We start from the raw sequence: 19087 nt of genomic DNA on the forward strand, positions 1-19087 counted from the left end.
GTATTTACATAGTGTCACAGGTTTTCTGGATGTTTTGTGTCAGGAGTTTTTTTTAGATTTAATATTTTCTTTCACTGATGTATCTTCTTCTATTGAGTCTTCGAGAATACCTGAGAGTCTCTCTTCCATTTCCTGTATTCTGTTGAAGCTTTCCCCTGTAGTCCCTGTTAAAATTCCTGAATGTTTTCATATCCAGAATTCCCTCAGTTTGCATTCTTTATTAATTCTGCCCATGTTTATGTCTTAAACAGTCTTATTCATTTCATTCAAATGGCTGTTTGTATTTTCTTGGATTTAAGGGGTTTATTTATGATTTATTTATTTCCTCCAATTTTTTTTTTTTTTTTTTGCGGGGAGGTCTGAAGAGACCCGTGTTTTTATTTTTGTCTGCATCTGCTTTGTAAAACAATCCCTGAGATAACACAGCAATGTAAAGTAGGAAGGAGATGTGGTTGAAGCTTTTCCTATGTGAACACAAAACAAGATCCTAAACCGGGCGGTGGTGGCACACGCCTTTAATTCCAGCACTTGGGAGGCAGAGGCAGGAGGATTTCTGAGTTCGAGGCCAGCCTGGTCTACAGAGTGAGTTCCAGGACAGCCAGGACGACACAGAGAAACCCTGTCTTGAATCATGGATTTCATTAAAGGATTTATTCATTTCATCTTTGAGGACTTCGATCATCTTCATGTAGTTGGTTTTAGGTCTTTTTCTTGTGCTTCAGCTATGCTGGAATATTCATGGCCAGCTCTGGTAGGATAGCTGGGCTCTATCGAGAACATTTTGCCCTTGTTGTTATTGTGTTTTTATGCTGCCATCTAGGAGTCTGTTTAGGTGATTATATGTCTAGGTGCTAATTTCTGGATATGCCTTTGTTGGGTGAGTGTTTTGTTCCTTCGTTTCTGATTTCCTTCTGGATTTTCAGAGTGATGGCTGTGTGTCACCTGTTTTCCTGGCCTGCTCAGCTGGTGTGTTCACAGTGAATGCCTGCTGGTTTTAGAGGCTGGGATACTGAGATGAGGTGGGAGAGGAAAAGTTGGAGGAGAAGATGTGTGATCCCTTGGGGATGGGGTCAGAGAGGAAAGAGAGACCACAGCATGTTTCCTGCTACAGAGTTGGGGATAGGACTGAGGGAGTTGATCCTAGGAACAGTAGGAGAGGTGCAAGTATGCCTGGCCTTCAGGAGACTCCTTGCCCTGAGAGGAGCAGCAGGAGGTCCATGCTGAGGTTGGCATCTAGGAAGAAGCAACAAGTAGTCAGTGGGAAGTTAGATGGGAGGGGGCAGGGCAGGGCAGGGCAGGGCAGGCCATGCTGCCAGGTGAGTTCTGCTACAGAGCTGGGGACTAGACTGAGGGACTGGATCTGGAGAAAGAACTTTATAGGTTCTGGGAGAAGATGGGTGGGACTTGGGGTAAGAGACAAAGGACAGCATGTCACAGCCATAGGAGACAGAATTAGCCACCCTCTGCCCTCTGCCCCATGTATTCCACATTTTCACATTTCCATGTGGCACAGTGGAAGGAATGTGGAGAGAGGAAGCCTGTGCTAAAGGAGCTCATATCTCCTACACCATGCTGGCTGTAGCAAGGCTATCAGTCCCTCAGTGCAAAAATCTGCAATGGAGAATTTTTTTGTTTTAGGAGGTCTGGACAGAAACGTTTGCTTAATAAACATCTTATTAGTAATGTGAATAAAAGCAGGAGAAGAATTTTGTAAGGATTTATTTTATTATATATGTATAAGTGGTTTGCTCACACCATGTCTGTGCTTGGTGTCTGAGGAGGTCAGAAGAGGGCACTGGCTCCCCTGGAATTGGAGTTATTGACAGTCATGAGCTACTATGTGGGTAGTGGGAATTGAACCTGGGTCCTCTGTAAGAACAAGTGCTTGTAGCTACTGAATCATCCAGTCCCCAGGGGAGGAAAAGTTTAAAATATTCAGGAGAACGAGTTTAAATGTTTTACCTCTGATGCTCCAAATGCATAGTTTCAGAATTTGAAAAGCTCACACATTATGAAAACAATTGCTTAGGGACTTTTACTGAGTGCTGCTTTGCTATTGTTATGCTGTGCTGCATGTACTATCTTTCCTTCTATTAAAATCCACACGTGAAGGTTTTTATTGAACAGGTCAATAGAAAAGATACAAAAAGGGCAGCTCTCTTTTTGGAGTTTCCAATGATTTATACCAAACCGAAGTGAACCATTCTGAGAGAACCAACATCTCCAATGTCCTGCAAGTGAAAAGATAAAAACAATTAAAACCATGTTCAAACAGAGTAACACACCAACCTAACATTCATGTCTTTACTATACTCAACCTAACATTCATGTCTTTACTATACTCAACCTAACATTCATGTCTTTACTATACTCAACCTAACATTCATGTCTTTACTATTCTTAAGTATTTCAAAACAGTGAAAGGAAATAAAAATGCACCATGCTTATATGTAAACAGACCTCCATGTTTATCTTACTCAGTGGCTATAATTCTGATAGCTCTTTATAAAGTCTATCCAGAACTAATACATAGGGATCAAAAGGCAGAGCAGGAGGGCTAGGACTAGGCTGTGGAGCATCTATAAATGCCAGGACCTCAGTGTGGCTCAAGGCTCCGAGAACATGTGCTTCTTTTTCTCTTTTATTTTTGTTGTATGTGTATGGAGTGTGTGTGTGTGTGTGTGTGTGTGTGTGTGTGTGTATGGAGTATGTGTGTGTGTATGGAGTGTGTGTGTGTGTGTGTGTGTGTGTGTACACGCGTGCACATGGGCACATGTGCACATGGAAGTCTGAGGTAGACAGCAGGTGCTTTCCACTCTTATTTTGGCAGGGTCTCTCACTGGTCTTAAGCTTGCCAATTCTGGCTAATTCAGCTTGCCTCTCATTGCATCCCAAGTGCTGAGATTACTTGTGACCATCATGCCTGCCCAGATTTTATGTGCATTCTGAGGATCTGCACTCCAGTTCCCAGCTTGCTTTTGTCTTTCCTCTTTCTTTTTTCTTTATTTCCTTCCACCCTTGACCCTGCCCTCACACACCTGCTCCCCACTCCCACCTGTCTCCCTTTCCTTCCACTGATGCCAGAGTTTTCTTAAAAAATATTTTTTTTCTGAAATGCTTGCTTTAAAATCCATTTGGTTCTTAAAACTTTTACTTTAGGGCAGTGATTCTAAGCCTTCCAAATGCTAAGACCCTTTAAGCTGTGGTGACCCCAACCATACAATTATTTTTATTGCTACTTTATAACTGTAATTTTGCTACTGTTATGAATCATAATGTAGTATCTGATATGTAGGATATCTGATATGTGATCCCTGTGAGTGGGTCATTCAACCCTCAAAGGGTCACCACTCACAAGTTGAGAACCATTGCCTTTGGACATTGACTGGTATCCTTTTTATCTTAGGTAGACTTATCAAGATTAACACAATAACGTATTTTATATGTGATAATTTAACATTATTAAAAGTAAAGAATATTCATTAAATACAATTTAGAAAATGGAAACATATGGTTCAATATTTTCTTTCATTATTTCTCCGTATGTATTTTAATAAATGAAATTATTTTAAAGGTCATAAACACATACACATCTATGTCATGTTAGGGATTGTGCATGCTAGGGAAACACTCTACCATTAAACTGTATCCTCAACTGACATTTGGATAAATAGTTTCTGATTTTAACGTCTGAGTTTTATTCCATTATATATTATAGCTTAAAAATTCCTTTCAAATTAATTTTATATGGTTTTTGATTTTCTCTTTTTATAAATAATGCTGTGATGGATGTTCTTGGGCATAGACTCTTTTCCTGTGTTTACCAGTTCTAGAAACGGTTCTTGTCAAAGGAGGACTACTAGACTGAGTCTGGTGAGGCTTTAGTCACTGATAAGCACTGGAGACTGGGGAGTTCTGCTTTGTTTCTCTGGTTTTAGAAGTTGCATTCACAGAAAGGCTGACCTCAACCTTTACTGTGTGCTGATATCACGCTAATCCTTGACTGAATTACAGTGCATGTTAATTTTTGTAGTAATTTACAGCAACAAAATGGTATTCTGACTTTCTCAACTGATTTCTACATATGATTTTGTCATGTACTATGGTTGCCACCCAGTGCTGGCCAGGACCAGGTCACTTTCTCTTTGTGCATTCAGACTTTGCTAAGTAGATTCAACAGCACATTAAGAGCTGCTTTGCTATAGCTGGATTTGGGCTACTGTCACTTAATGCTGTTATCTTCTTTGTCTCATTTAATGATAGATTTCCTCCACGTTACTAATGGTGTCTCCTCATGTTTCTGATTTAACAAGCACTAATTTCCAAGAGGAGCAAGGTTGGAGCCTTTGGAAACAAAACCATGTTTTGTTTAACAGGAAACCATGTTACACTGGGGATATTACTATCTCGTCAGAGTTATATATTCTCTTCCTTGTACTTGCATTAGGTTACTTGGGAAACACTATGTAATTTCTGTTCTGAACAGCAAAACAGTACTCAACCTGGCCACAGAACCTTAAGAAAGTTTACAGCCTGTGCTGTAAATCTGCCATAGTCCATGCTGGCCTGAAACTCACTTACTGTGTAGCCATGATTGGTCTGGACCATCTGCTTCTTCTACCTCTAACTCCCAAGTGCCAGGATTACAGTATACACTACCACACCTGGCATAAACCAGAGTTATAACAAGTAATGCACTTTCAGAGCTAAGAGGACAACTTGGGGGAGTCAGCTCCCTCCTTTCACTATGTAGATCAGAGAGATTGAACTCAGTCTTGGTAGCAAGTATCTTAACCCTCCAATCCATCTTACCAGCCAAGCTACAAGATATGACAGAGTCACTTTATTTTTGAGACCTTCCAAGGTTACCTTTAAACTCAAAGCAACCCTCCTCCCTCGTTACTCTGAACCTGGGGTCAGTATAATTATGGCTAATGGGATACAGCCAATCTGCCCTCTGACATTGCAAGGCTTGCAAGTAAAAAGGAAAAGATAGACATCCAAAGTCTTCCCACAAAGACTTTTTGCATTTTGAAATGTTTGCTAAAAAAAATAATCAAAGCCTATTTTACAACACTGTATGAAATCCATGTTTTTATTATAATTATATATATATATATTTTTTAGCAACACAAGAACCTTCAATTAAGAACTGACTTAGGATTCTTTTTTTCTTCTGGTATACCATCAGAGTAACACAGTTGTAACACCACTATATTCTACAAAGCCTAAATATTTTCTATCAGGCACTTTATAGAAAATGTTTGCTGATCCTTGTGCTAAATACTGAAAAAGGAAAGGATCAATTCTTTTCCTGCTTTTTATAAACTTTCTGTCATAGAAACCAACTTGTTGAGGAGGAAAACCATTCAAAATTCCTACTTTTTGAAATAGTATAATCAATAATACATATCAATTACATAAACAAATGGACCTCAAATGTTGTCCCCCTTCCTGGTCTTCCTTCTGCAAACCTCCCACTCCATCCCCCTCCTTTGCCTCTAAGAGTGTGCTCCCCCACCCACCTAGCCTCGCCCCTCTGGCATCCTCTTCCACTGAGAGGGCAAGCCTCCACAGAACCAATTGCCTCCCCTCCCACTGATGTCAGATAAGGTGGAATTTTTGGAGTCACTTATGAATACTATTGTATCATCTGCAAATAGTGATACCTTGACTTCTTTTCCAATTTGCATCCCTTTGACCTAGAACTTTGAGTACTATATTGAATAGATAAGGAGAGAGAGGGCAGCATTGTCTTGTCCCTGATTTTAGTGGGATTGCTTCAAGTTTCTCTCCATTTAGTTTGATGTTGGCTGTTGGTTTGCTGTATATTGCTTTTATTATGTTTAGGTATGGGGCTTGAATTCCTGATCTTTCCAAAAGTTTTAGCATGAAAGGATGTTAAATGTTGTCAAATGCTTTCTCAGCATCTAGTGAGATGATCATGTGGTTTTTTTTCTTTGAGTTTGTTTATATAGTGGATTACATTAATGAATGGATTTCCATATATTAAACCATCCCTGCATCCCTGGGATGAAACCTACTTGATCTTGGTGAATGATGGTTTTTAATGTGTTCTTGGATTTGTTTTTTGAGAATTTTATTGAGTATTTTTTCATTGATATTTATAAGCAAAATTGGTCTGAAGTTTTCTTTCTTTGTTGGGTCTTTGTGTGGTTTAGGTATCAGTGTAACTGTGGCTTCATAGAATGAATTAGGTAGTATTCCTTCTGTTTCTATTTTGTGGAATAGGTTGAGAAGCATTTGTATTAGTTCTTCTTTGAAAGTCTGATAGAATTCTGCACTGAAACCATCTGGTCCTGGGATTTTTATTCTTTTGGTTAGACTTTTAATGACTGCTTCTATTTCCTTAGGGGTTATGGGATTGTTTAGATAGTTTACCTGGTCTTGATTTTACTTTGATACCTGGTATCTTTCTAGAAAATCATCCACTTCATCTAGATTTTCCAGTTTTGTCAATACTTTGGATCTTTTTTAATTTCCTCAGTTTCTCTTGCCATGTCTCTCTTTTTTATTTCTTATTTTGTTAATTTGGATACTGCCTCTGTGCCCTCTAGTTAGTTTGGCTAAGTGAAATTGGTCAGAATCTTGCTTTTCAGGTGTATTAGGGTATCCAGGGCTTGTTGCTATGGTAGCTCATATACTGGGTTCTGATGGTGCCAAGAGGCTTCATCTCAAGAATTGCTTCATCTCAGTTATATGGGGTGGAAGCACCGTCACCCAAGAATGCTTGTGAGAGCCACATCTTCACCAAAATCACTTAAGGCTGGTATCACCCATGGTAAGTACCTGGAAGATGTCATAATTCCTGAAATTTTATTTTTTGTTGATTATATCCAATAGAAGTTGGAAAAGAGGTGATAAAAATGTGGAAAGGTTGAGGTGGCTTACCTAACAGCTGGTTTACTGAAAGCATTACCAGGTTATAGGACCTTTAAGAGGTGAGGCTAGTGACAGCAAAAAAGACACTGGAGGAACTCTTCTCCACAGGACCTCATACTGGACTAGACTGCACTGTTGTAAAGCAGCAAGTCTAACTCTGATCTCTGATGTCTGCAACTTCTCTACACACACTCCTACCTCTGAAATGCCCTCATGAAGCCCTTGCCAGCTGCTGAACTGATAGGACTACCCATCCTGTGCTTTCAGCCTCCATACTATAGTCAAAAATATATTCTTTATGAAGTACATAGCCTTAGGTGTTTCATTACAGCAAAAGAAAACACTCTGCTATGTTAAAAGTACATATTCATGTTTATTGAAGCACTATTATAATATCCAAGTCAGGCAAGTTGTTAATTCACAAAAAAATAATGAAAGCATGGTATATATACACAACAAAATTTTAGTAAGCCATAAAAAAATTAAATTATGGCCGGGCAGTGGTGGCGCACACCTTTAATCCCAGCACTCTGGAGGCAGAGGCAGGCGGATTTCTGAGTTCGAGGCCAGCCTGGTCTACAGAGTGAGTTCCAGGACAGTCAGGGCTATAGAGAGAAACCCTGTCTCAAAAAACCAAAAAAAAATTAAATTATGAAATTAGTAGGGAAATGGATGGAACAGGAGATTATCAACAAAGAAACATGTGCTGTCTCTAGTGGACGCTAGATCATATATGGTTATCTATTTGTAAACATAATATGCACATAGATAGTTATGTGTTTTATATGAAATGGAAGTAGAAGACTAGAAAGAGGACTAGCTAGAGGGGAGAGAGAATATGTATCTGTATCTGTATCTGTATCATCTGTATCTGTACCTGTACCTGTACCTGTACCTGTATCTGTATATGTATATTTAGATGGCTCAGTCTGGGCACATGAGTTTGAACCCTGGAATCTGCATGTTGTAATAAGAGAACAGTCTCAAAAATTGTCCTCTGACCCTCACATGTGCATTGTGGCACACACCCCTACACACAAAAAAGAAACAAATGTAAAGCTTCATTTCTAAAAGTCATTAAAAAGGAATATTTTAAATAAATAGCACACACACACACATAGCAAACTGAATGCTTCAGATTATTCATGCATATCCATTGGAGTATAGGCTCTTTTCCTTAAGTAAATTCAATTTAAAAATAATGTCAATATAGGTATGACTATAAAGATGTTGGTTGAGCCAGGTAGAGACTAGCCCTTTTAATCACAGCGTTTGGAAAGATGAGGCAGGAGAATTGGCCTGTGTTTGAGGCTAGTCTGGGCTGGCTATACGGTGAGCTCTAATGAACCTGGACTACAGAGTGAACTTAAAAATAAGAAAGAAGTAGATTAAAGTAATGATGCTGATAATTACTATTTATTAATAGTTATAATTAACAAACTTCTACTTCACTCATTCAGAAAATACCTTCATGACTATCCTATGGAGAACATGGATTCATATCTGTTTAAAAACGAAGACCTTCAGCCTTAAAGAGATTAAAATGATTTGTCCAAAGGGAAGCCATTAATTGTGCAGCCTTCATTCATAATGATGCCCTATATAAGTCAGTTCACATGACCGTTTATGTTCATATACTATTACTCATATACTATGAGGTCTTTTCTTACGTGACTTTTTTTTTAATTGATGAACTTAGATGTCAGAGACAGAATACAGAGAAGGGCTTAGGAGCACCTGTCAAAAATTATATTCTATATGAATTTCTTATAAAATTATATAAAATTAATGGCATTAGATAAGTTTCCTATGCTAAGTCTTTTTATGTCTTCTGAATAATTTCAAGCATTCACTAGTGAGAGAGTGATATGCACAGATACTCAGACATACACAGATACAAACAGATACAGATCACTGCTGTATTACTTTGCTCCAAGGCTACTAATTTTTAACTGTTGATGGCTTTAGAGGGAGTTTTATTAAAAATAAAAAGCTAAATAGCTATAGTCTGGTTAATGTAGGCCAACAGACAGCATTTGTAGAGTTAAGCCAGTTGTACAGTTCTCTCACAGAGCACTTTACCTGTCTCCTTTGGTCTTCTTTCAGTTCCCCTAAAATGAGATCACAACATGAATACCAATACTCTAATAACATAATAACAAATAATAATATATAATAAAATAATTAATATAATATAATAATTAATCTAATAACCACAAATAAATTAAAATGTTGAAAATGTTAGAGAAAATGATAATCAGATTTTAACCAATATAAGAGTGTCGATTATGAGGGAATACTTAGCTTTCTGGACTCTCAAGACTCTATATCTGCACTCAAGTAAGTAGAAGATGCACATATTGTTCCTGTCTAAAAGATTGTTTTTAGAGAGCTTGTCTCACTAGCCCTGACTATCCTGGAACTCATTAGGTAGATGAAGCTAGCCTTGAGTGCACAGAGATCTGCCTGCCTCTGCCTTTCTAGTGCTTTGGAGCTTGTTTTTTTATACTGATGTCGTCACAGCATGGCAGTTACAGTTCACCTACAGCGCCAGAGCTCAGACTGGACAGTGAAAGTCCATGCACAGAGGCTCATTTGTGGACACACTGCTGCTCCTGTAACTTCCACCTCTTATACGATCCTCTTGACCTGTGATCTGCATAGACTCCCTTTCCTTCCTTATAAGGTGCTCAGTCACACACACCTTACGATTGCAGTATAGAGCAAGTGGAATGAGAGACAAAATGAGTTGGTCAAGCTAGAGTCATCATGGGAAGTGGTGAGGGGACACAGAATAGTCGCATGCATTTCTAGGTCTGTCTAGCTGGCCATGCTGGCTGCCAGTGATTGCTATCACTTTGGCACACTCTTTTCTGGAACCACTTTTAGGTAGCCTCTTACAAAGTTGCTTTTGTTACATATTTACTATATATATGCATACACTGCTTCCCTCCTAAATTGGACAAGAGGCAAGCTACTTTCCCAGAGATTCTCAGATTGAGCCTGCTCAGCTTACCATATATGTGTCACATGAGAGCTTGCTAGAAACATGGACTCAAGGTCCATTCTAGACCTACTGAATTAGAATCAACATTTAACAGGCTCCTCAGATGTATTTATTCATACAATCATCAATGGCTGCCTTTGTTTTTATCAGATAATTTATCAGGGACTAACAGTCTCACTCACAAGAAATGCTAAGGTTTCTCATCACTAATTTACAGAAACTCCTGAAATGTCCTGTTTCCTATCATCCTCTGTGGGACCTAAGCTCCATTACCTTCTGCATCCTGGGTGGTGGCCACTGAAGAGTCAGTGCAGACCTCCTCCTCCTCTTCCTTTCTCTCCTCCTTCCCCTCTTCCTCCTCTTCCTCCTCCTCTTCCTCCTCCTCCTCTTCTTCTTCCTCCTCTTCCTCAGTTGTTCTCTCAATTGCCCATCTGTCAAGTGGGAGGTTATTAAATGGAAAATGGAATTAAGGAAAAAATTAAGGAAAAAAAACTCAATGTAGGTATGTCACAGAAAGAGCTCTATAATCTAATGCATATAGTGAGCATATTAAATATTTTCAAGCTTCTGAATATTTTGAAAATATAAATTTATATTTCCTGAAACCTTCCAACAATATAATCACTTGAATACCATCATATTAAAAAGAAAGTACCGACTCCCCTTCCGCCCCTTGCTTGGTCCTTTTGGCTGGGGCAGACACCTAGGAGGTCTGCTCCCATGAAGACACCATATCCTGAACCTTCCTAGAGCAGCTGAGCAGTACCAGATACCAGTGACAGATACCAGGTACCAAAGTTAAATCAGGAGCAGATAAACCATCTAAACAGTCCCATAACCCCTAAGGAAATAGCAGCAGTCATTAAAAGTCTCCCCACCAAAAAGAAAGCCCAGGACCTGATGGTTTTAGTGCAGAATTGTATCAGACCTTCAAGAAGACCTAATACCCATTGTCCTCAAACTATTCCACAAAATAGAAACAGAAGGAACACCACCTAATTCATTCTATGAAGCTACAATCACACTCATACCCAAACCTCACAAAGATCCAACAAAGAAAGAGAACTTCAGACCAATCTCCCTTATGAATATCAATGCAAAAACACACAATAAAATTCTAGCAAACCGAATCCAAGAACACATCAAAACAATCATCCATCATGATCAAGTAGGCTTTATCCAAGGAATGTAGCAATGGTTCAATATTCGGAAATCCATCAATGTAATCCACTATAGAAACAAACTCAAAGAAAAAAAAACCCACATGATCATCTCACTAGATGCTGAGAAAGCATTTGACAAAATTCAACATACCTTCATGGTAAACGTCTTGGAAAGATCAGGAATTCAAGGCCCATACCTAAACATAGTAAAAGCAATTTACAGCAAACCAGTAGCCAACATCAAACTAAATGGAGAGAAACTTGAAGCAATCCCACTAAGATGAGGGACTAGACAAGGCTGCACACTCTCTCCCTACTATTCAAAATAGTACTGGAAGTCCTAGCCAGAGCAATTAGACAACAAAAGGAGGTCAAAGGGATAAACATAGGAAAGGAAGAAGTGAAAATATCACTATTTGCAGATGATATGATAGTATACTTAAGTGACTCCAAAACTTCCACCAGAGAACTCCTAAACCTGATAAACAACTTTAGCAAAGTAGCTGGTTATAAAACCAACTCAAATAAATCAGTAGTCTTCCTCTACATGAAAGATAAACAGGCTGAGAAAGAAATTAGGGAAATGACACCCTTCACAATAGTCACAAATAATATAAAATACCTTGGTGTGAATCTAACCAAGCAAACGAAAGACCTGTATGACAAGAACTTCAAGTCTCTGAAGAAAGAAATAGAAGATCTCAGAAGATGGAAAGATCACCCATGCTCATGGATTGGCAGGACTAATATAGTCAAAATGGCCATCTTGCTGAAAGCAATCTACAGATTCAATGCAATCCCCATTAAAATCCCAACTCAATTGTTCACAGAGTTATAAAGAGAAATTCTCAAATTCATTTGGAATAACAAAAACCCCAGGATAGCGAAAACTATTCTCAACAATAAGCCAACTTCTGGGGGAATCACCATCCCTGACCTCAAGCTGTACTACAGAGCAATAGTGATAAAAACTGTATGGTATTGGTACAGAGACAGGCAGGAAGATCAATGGAATAGAATTGAAGACCCAGAAATGAACCCACACACTTATGGTCACTTGATCTTTGACAAAGGAGCTACAACTGTCCAGTGGAAAAAGGACAGCATTTTCAACAAATGGTGCTGGTTCAACTGGAGGACAACATGTAGAAGAATGCAAATCGATCCATTCTTATCTCCTTGTACAAAGCTCAAGTCCAAGTGGATAAAGGACCTCCATATAAAACCAGATACACTGAAACTAAAAGAGGAGAAGGTGAGGAAGAACCTCGAATACTTGGGCACAGGGGAAAAGTTCCTGAATAGAACACCAATGTCTTATGCTCTAAGATCAAGAATTTACAAATCGAACCTCATAAAATTGCAGTTTCTGCAAGGCAAAGGACACTTGGTAAAAGATCTTTAGCAATCCCACATCCGATAGAGGGCTAATATCCTATATATACAAAGACCTCAAGAAATTAGAGTCTAGACAACCAAATACCCTATTAACAATGGGGTATAGAGCTTAACAAAGAATTCTTAACTAAGGAAACTCCAGTGGCTGAGAGGCACCTAAAGAAATGTTCAGCATCCTTAGTCATCAGGTAAATGCAAATCAAAACAACCCTGAGAGTCCACCTCATACCAGTCATAATGGCTAAGATCAAAAACTTAGGTGATAGCAGATGCTGGCAAGGATGTTGAGAAAGAGGAACACTCCTCCATTGTTGGTGGGATTGCGAGATAGTACAACAACTCTGGAAATCTGTCTGGTGCTTCCTCAGAAAATTGAACATAGCTGAGGACCCAGCTATACTACTCCTGGGCATATACCCAGAAGATGCTCCAACATATAACAAGGATACGTGCTCCACTATGTTCATAGGAGCCTTATTTATAATAGCCAGAAGCTGGATGGAACCCAGATATCCGTCAACAGAGCAATGGATACAAAAAATGTGATACATTTACACAATGGAGTATTACTCAGCTATTAAAAACAATGAATTTGAGAAATTCTTAGGTAAATGGATGGAACTAGAAAATATCATCCTGAGTGAGGTAACCCATTCACAAAAGAACACACAGGGTATGCACTCACTGATAATTGGATATTAGCCCAGAAACTTGCAATTCCCAAGATTCAACTCACAGGCCACGTGAAGCACATGAAGAAGGAAGACCAAGTGTGGGTGCTTCGGTCCTTCTTAGAAGGAGTAACAAAATTCTCAAGGGAGGAAACATGGAGACAAAGTGTGGGACAGAAACTGAAGGAGGGGCCGTCTGGAGACTATTCCACCTGGGTATTCATCCCATGTACAGTCACCAAAGGTAGATGCTCACGTGGATGTTAGGAAGTACATGCTGACAGGAGCCTGATATAGCTGTGTCCTTAGAGGTCTGCCAGAGTTTGACTATTCTGAGGCGGATGCTCACAGCTAACCATTGAACTGATCATGGGGTTCCCAATGGAGGAGTTGGAGTGAAGACGGAAGGAGCTGAAAGAGTTTGTGGCCCCTTAGGGAGAGCAATGGTAGCAACCAAACAGAGCTCCCAGGGTCTAAACCAGCAGCCTGGGAGCAAATAGGGAGGGACCCATGGCTCCAGGTGTATATATAAGGGAGGTTGGCCTTGTCAGGCATAGGTGGGAGAGGTGATTCTTGGTCCCATGAAGGCTGGATGCTGAGTGTGGGGAAATTCTAGGGTGGGGAGGTGGGAGTAGTTGGGGTTGTTGGGGGAACATCCTCATAGAAGCAGGTGGAGGGGGGATGAGATGGGGGTTTCCTGGGCAGGGTGGGAAATGAGGTAAGGGAATAACACCTGACATGTAAATAATATATCCAGTGTAAAAAAAAGGAAAAAACAAGGACCTTTCTTTTCTGAAAAACTTTTATTATTTTAATAAGATCTCACCATGGGTTCCCAACTGGCCTGCAACTCACTCTGTAGAAGAGGCTGGGCTTGAACACAGAGATCCACCTGCCTGTGTTGGGATTAAAGGCATTGTGCCACCAGACCCAGCCAAAATCTTATTTTTAATGGACTATTTGGACAGTTCTAGGAGTCAAGGCCAGGACCCTGTGCTTTACAGGCAACATTCTAACACTAGAGTGCATCCCTAGCCATGATTCTTTTCTACATAGAACATATTCTGGATATATCCAACTTCAATTACATTCCCCTCTCTCTCCTCCCTTTTACAGGCTCTTCCCTCTTTACAAATAGTTCCCTTCCATTTTCACGGTTTGTTTTCCACATATGAGAAAAAAGCATGAGACATTCACCTGAGTCTGGGTATTCACTAAAGACTATGATTTGCCAGATTCTTGTACCTGACCTTATCCTCTATGGGTAAACCACTTTCAGTCATTCTGCAGTTAAATATCTACATCACGTGTATTCCACTAGTCCCCTCTCTAGGGCTCAGCCACCATCATGGTTCTTCTCTACTTTCCTGGTTTCTGCCAACTGTTCATGTACTCAACAGCTAAGGCACTGAGGCTAGGAACCACAGATAAAAGAACATGTGCTGTTTCTCTTTCTGAGTCTGGGTTATCTCAGTATGATCTTTCCTAGTTCCATCCATTTACCTACAAGTTTCATGGTTTGATTTCTCTTCATAACTGAATAGTATTCCATAGTGTATATGTACATTTTCATTATCCATTTGCTACCTGAAGGACAGTTGGGTTGTCTCCATTATCTAGCTATTGTGAATAGGGCAGCAGTGAATGTGGCTGAGCAAGTATCTCTGGAGCAGGATGCCAGGTCCTCTGAGCGTTTTCTAAGGAGTGTTGTGCTGTGTCATATGGTACATTTATTTTCAGTTTTTGTGGATTCTCCATATTGATTTGCAGAGTGGTTGCACCAGTTTGTTTCCACCGGCAGTGAATGAGGGTTCTGCATCCCCCCTATTCCTCCAGCATTTGTTTCAGCTGTTTTCTTGATCTTAGACATTCTGACTTGGGTAAGATGAAAGCACAGTGATTTAGATTCGCCTTTCCCTAATTCCCAAGGATGAACACTATGTGAGGTATTTCCTAGCCATTTGTGTCTTTGAGAGCTCTCTGGTTGGATCCATAGCCCACTGCTTGAGTGGGTGGTTTGTTTTTGCCTCTGACATTCGAGTTCTTACTGTACTCTGGATATTAATTCTCTCTCAGATGAATGGCTATGGAAGATTCTCTCCCATTCTCAAATGGTTGTTTTCTTAGATGTGAAGAAGCCTTTTAGTTTGGTGAGGCCTCACTTATTAATTGTTGGCTGTGACTTCTGGACATATAGAGCCCTATTCAGAAAGCCATTTCCTGCATCTGATAGGGCATTGCCTGTGCTTTCTTCTAGCACAGGGTTTCAGGTTCTACACTGAGGCCTTTGAGCCTGTTGGAGATAGTTTTGTGCAAGCCATCGATGATGGCTAACGTCACTCTTCTGCACGTGGACATTTAGATTTCCCAGCACCGTTTGTTCCAAGTGCTGCCTTTCTCTGTAGAATATCAGATGTCTGCAGTTATGTACTCAAGTTTGAGTCTTCTGTTTTCTTTCATTGGTCTAAATGTCTGTTGTTCAGGGCAATGTTTTTAATTACTATGGTGTTATAATTTATCTTGAAATCTGGAATGGTAATCCCACCTGCATTTTTTCCCCTCAAGACTGCCTTGGCTATTTGGGTCCTTTGTGGTTCCAAGTAAATTTTTGATTTTTTCTATTTTTCAAATTTTTCATTTTTTTTTGTGAGAATGAGAGAGATTTTGATTGTGCTTGCCTTAAAACTATAAATAGCTTTTGGTAGAATGGTCATTTTCACAATATTAATTCTATCAACTCATGACCTCAGGTCTTTCCATCTTCTAGTGTCATCTTCAGTCTCGTTCTTTAGAGATTTAATATTTTCATTGTAGAGATCTTTCACTTCCTTAGCTGGATTCATTCCTACATAACTTATTTTCTTTGAGGTTATTGTGAATAGGAGTGTGCACAAGATTTTTCTCAGTATTTTTGTTGGTGGTGTATACAAAAAGCTATTGATTTTTCTAAGTTGAGCCTGTATCATGACACTTTGCTGAAATTGTTGATTTTTTTCTAGACTATTTCTGGTGGAACTGTGGGAATTTCTTAGGGCTAGCATCACATCATTTGCAAACAGGGGAAGTTTGACTTCTATTTGTATTTTATTTCCTTGTGTTATTGCTGGAACTTGTGCTTCAAGCAGTATATTGAAAATAATGGGAATACTGAACAACCCTGTCTTATCTCTGACTTGAGTAGGATCACTTTGTGTGTTTTCCCACTTAGGATAATGTTGGCCATACATCACACACAGGTTTTAGTATGTTAGAGTGTGTTCTCTCCAGTGTTTGTCATACATCACACACAGGCTTTAGTATGTTGGAGTGTATTCCTTCCAGCCCTATTCTCTTTAGAGTTTTTATCATGAAGGATTATCGAATTTTGTCGAATGCTTTGTCTGTATCCGTAAGTCCATTTGTATGGTTGCTTACATTTACTGACCTACTTATTTTGAACCATCCCTGAATCTTTGAGATAAAGCCAACTTGATCATGGTAGATGATTTTTCTATATGTACCTGTATATGATTTAGAAGTATTTAATTGTGGATATTTGCATCTATATTGTCTTAACTATTATTTTTGCTGTGATAAAACACCATGATATAAATCAACTTGGAGAGGAAAGGGTTTAAATTGCTTACACTTCTAAATCACAGTTCATCATTAAAAGGAGTCGGGGAAGGAGCATGAAGACAGAATCTGATACAGAGGCCCTGTAGGAGTGCTGCTTACTGACTTGCTCAGCCCCTTCTTATAGCACCATGACTATAGGACAAGGTTGGCCTTGCTCCAGTAAGCTGGGCCCTCTGAATCGATTATCAATCAAAACCAAACTTTGTCCACAGGCCAATCAGGTGGGGGGTACCTTCTCAACTGAGCCTCTCTCCTTCCAAATGACTGTGGCCTGTGTCAACTGACATAAAAACAAGCATATATATATATATATATATATATATATATATATATACACACACACACACACACACACACACACACACACACACACACACACATATACATGCTAGCGGCCTGTAGTTTGCTTTCCAATTTCCAATTTTTTATTTTTTTGGTTATGTCTCTACTAGGTTTTTGTATTAGGTTAATGCTGGCTTCATACATGGAATTTAGAAGAGCTCCTTCTGTTTAAATTTGTCTAATAATTTAAGAGGCACTGGTTGCAGCTTTCTCTGAAAGTTTGGTGAATTCTGCTGTGAGCATCTACAGGCCTGGACGCTTTAGTCATGTGGCTTCTTACTTCTCTTTCAGTCTCATTTGTTATGGGTCTTTTTAGGTCATTGATCTCTTTTTGGTTTAACTTTGGTGGTTAGGATGAATCTAGAAATCTTTCCATTTCTTTTGCGTTTGCCAACTTAATGGAGTACAGGTTTTAGAGGATTCCCTTATAATTTCCTCAATTTCTTTGGTGTCTGTTGTATTTATCTACAATTTTATTAATTTGGATAGTTTCTATCTTTTGATTAGTTGAGTCAAGGATTGTTGTTCTTGTTTATTTTCTCAAAGAACAAGCTTTTATATTTGTTGATGATTTAAATGTTTTGTTTCTGTTTCATTCATTTCTCTTCCTTTTAGTATCTTTAGCTGCTTACTAGGTTTGGATTTGTTTTGTTCTTGTTTTTCCAAATTCTTGAGTTGTATTTTAAAAAAGATTTATTTATGCTCATTTCTATTCTTTAAGAAGGCATTTAGAGTTATAAATTTCCCACACAGGACTTAATACATCACAGAGTTTTGTTGTATGGCATTTAAATTTCTTTTCTCTCTCTCTCTCTCTCTCTCTCTCTCTGGACATCATGATTTCTTTCTCCTTTTATTTGGATTTTTTTATGGGATATTTTATTTACATTTCAGATGTTATCCCCTTACCCCATTTCCCTCCTCCCCTCCTGCCCAGGAACCCCTTCTTGATTTCTTTTCTCATCCATTCAATAACGAGTTGTTCAATCTCTACAAGTTTGTATATTTACTAGAGACTTGTTTGATACTGATTTTAAGTTTTACTGCATTATGGTCAAATAGGATACACAAAGTTATTTCTATTTTCTGTTAAGATTTGCTTTGTGTCCCACGATGTGGCCCATTTTAGAGAAGGTTCCACGGTCTCCTGAACAGAAGTGGTGTTTGGTGGAGTATTCTGTAGATATCTGTTAAGTTTTTGATGTTTGTTGTCAGCTAATTCTGATGTTTCTGTTTGGTGTTTTTTTCCTAGATGATCTTTCTATTGGAAGAGATGGTATACTGATGTCACCAACTATCATTGGGGTGGTGTCAGTCTGTGACTTTGATCCCAGTTGTACCCTTTGGTTATTATGGAGTGTCCTTTATCTCTTTTGGTTGGTTTTTGTTTGGAGTTTATTCTGTCAGATATTAGGATAGCAATGCCTGCCTGCTTTCATCTGATTGGAGTATTCTGTGCTTCCATTTACTTTAAGGTAGCATCTATTTTAAAGCTACCCTGAGTTTCTTGTCACCAACAAAAAGATGGATTTTCTTCCTTAATCTATTGTGCTAGCTGGTGCCTTTTGATAGAGAGTTGAAACCATTGATATATATATATATAATAATTATTGAGCAGTGTGTTGGCTGTAGATACTTGATTGTTGGTTCTGCTGTTTGTATTCCAGTAACCATAGCCTGTTTGTTTTCTTTCTAGAGTTTTAAGTTATGCTTATTCCCTCTCTTCAGCCTAAAGTATTGCTTCCAGTATTGTCTGCAGGGCTGGTTTGGTGGAAAGGCTTGTTTTTCGCCTATTTGCATCATAGAAAGTTTTTCCTCCATCAACTACAGCAGACGTTTGTTGGTACAATAGTCTAGGTTGGGGGATGTGGTGTTTTATAACTTGAAATGCTTTGTTACTCATTCTTGTGGCTTTCCAGTAAGAGATCAGGTGTTACTCTGATGGGTTTTCCTTTATATGTAACTTGTACTTTTTTCTCTTGCAG

At 39.0% G+C, this 19087-nt stretch overlaps 1 protein-coding gene across 2 annotated transcripts in view; it reads right to left on the minus strand.

Annotated features, from left to right (window-relative positions):
- Window positions 1-1706: 1706 nt before the first annotated feature.
- Window positions 1707-19087, minus strand: part of Wdpcp (WD repeat containing planar cell polarity effector) — a 292940-nt gene continuing 275559 nt past the window's right edge. For both annotated transcript variants that reach the window (XM_028778483.1, XM_028778475.1), the window contains exons 16-18: window positions 10184-10341; window positions 8986-9014; window positions 1707-2231 (exon numbers count right to left, since the gene is read on the minus strand). In XM_028778483.1, the coding sequence (XP_028634316.1) occupies window positions 2181-2231; window positions 8986-9014; window positions 10184-10341 (238 nt within the window). In that variant the 3' untranslated portion in view covers window positions 1707-2180. The remainder of the gene's footprint in view (window positions 2232-8985; window positions 9015-10183; window positions 10342-19087) is intronic.

This window comes from Grammomys surdaster, unplaced genomic scaffold, assembly GCF_004785775.1.
Source record: "Grammomys surdaster isolate TR1022 unplaced genomic scaffold, NIH_TR_1.0 67, whole genome shotgun sequence".
Lineage (NCBI taxonomy): Eukaryota > Metazoa > Chordata > Mammalia > Rodentia > Muridae > Grammomys > Grammomys surdaster.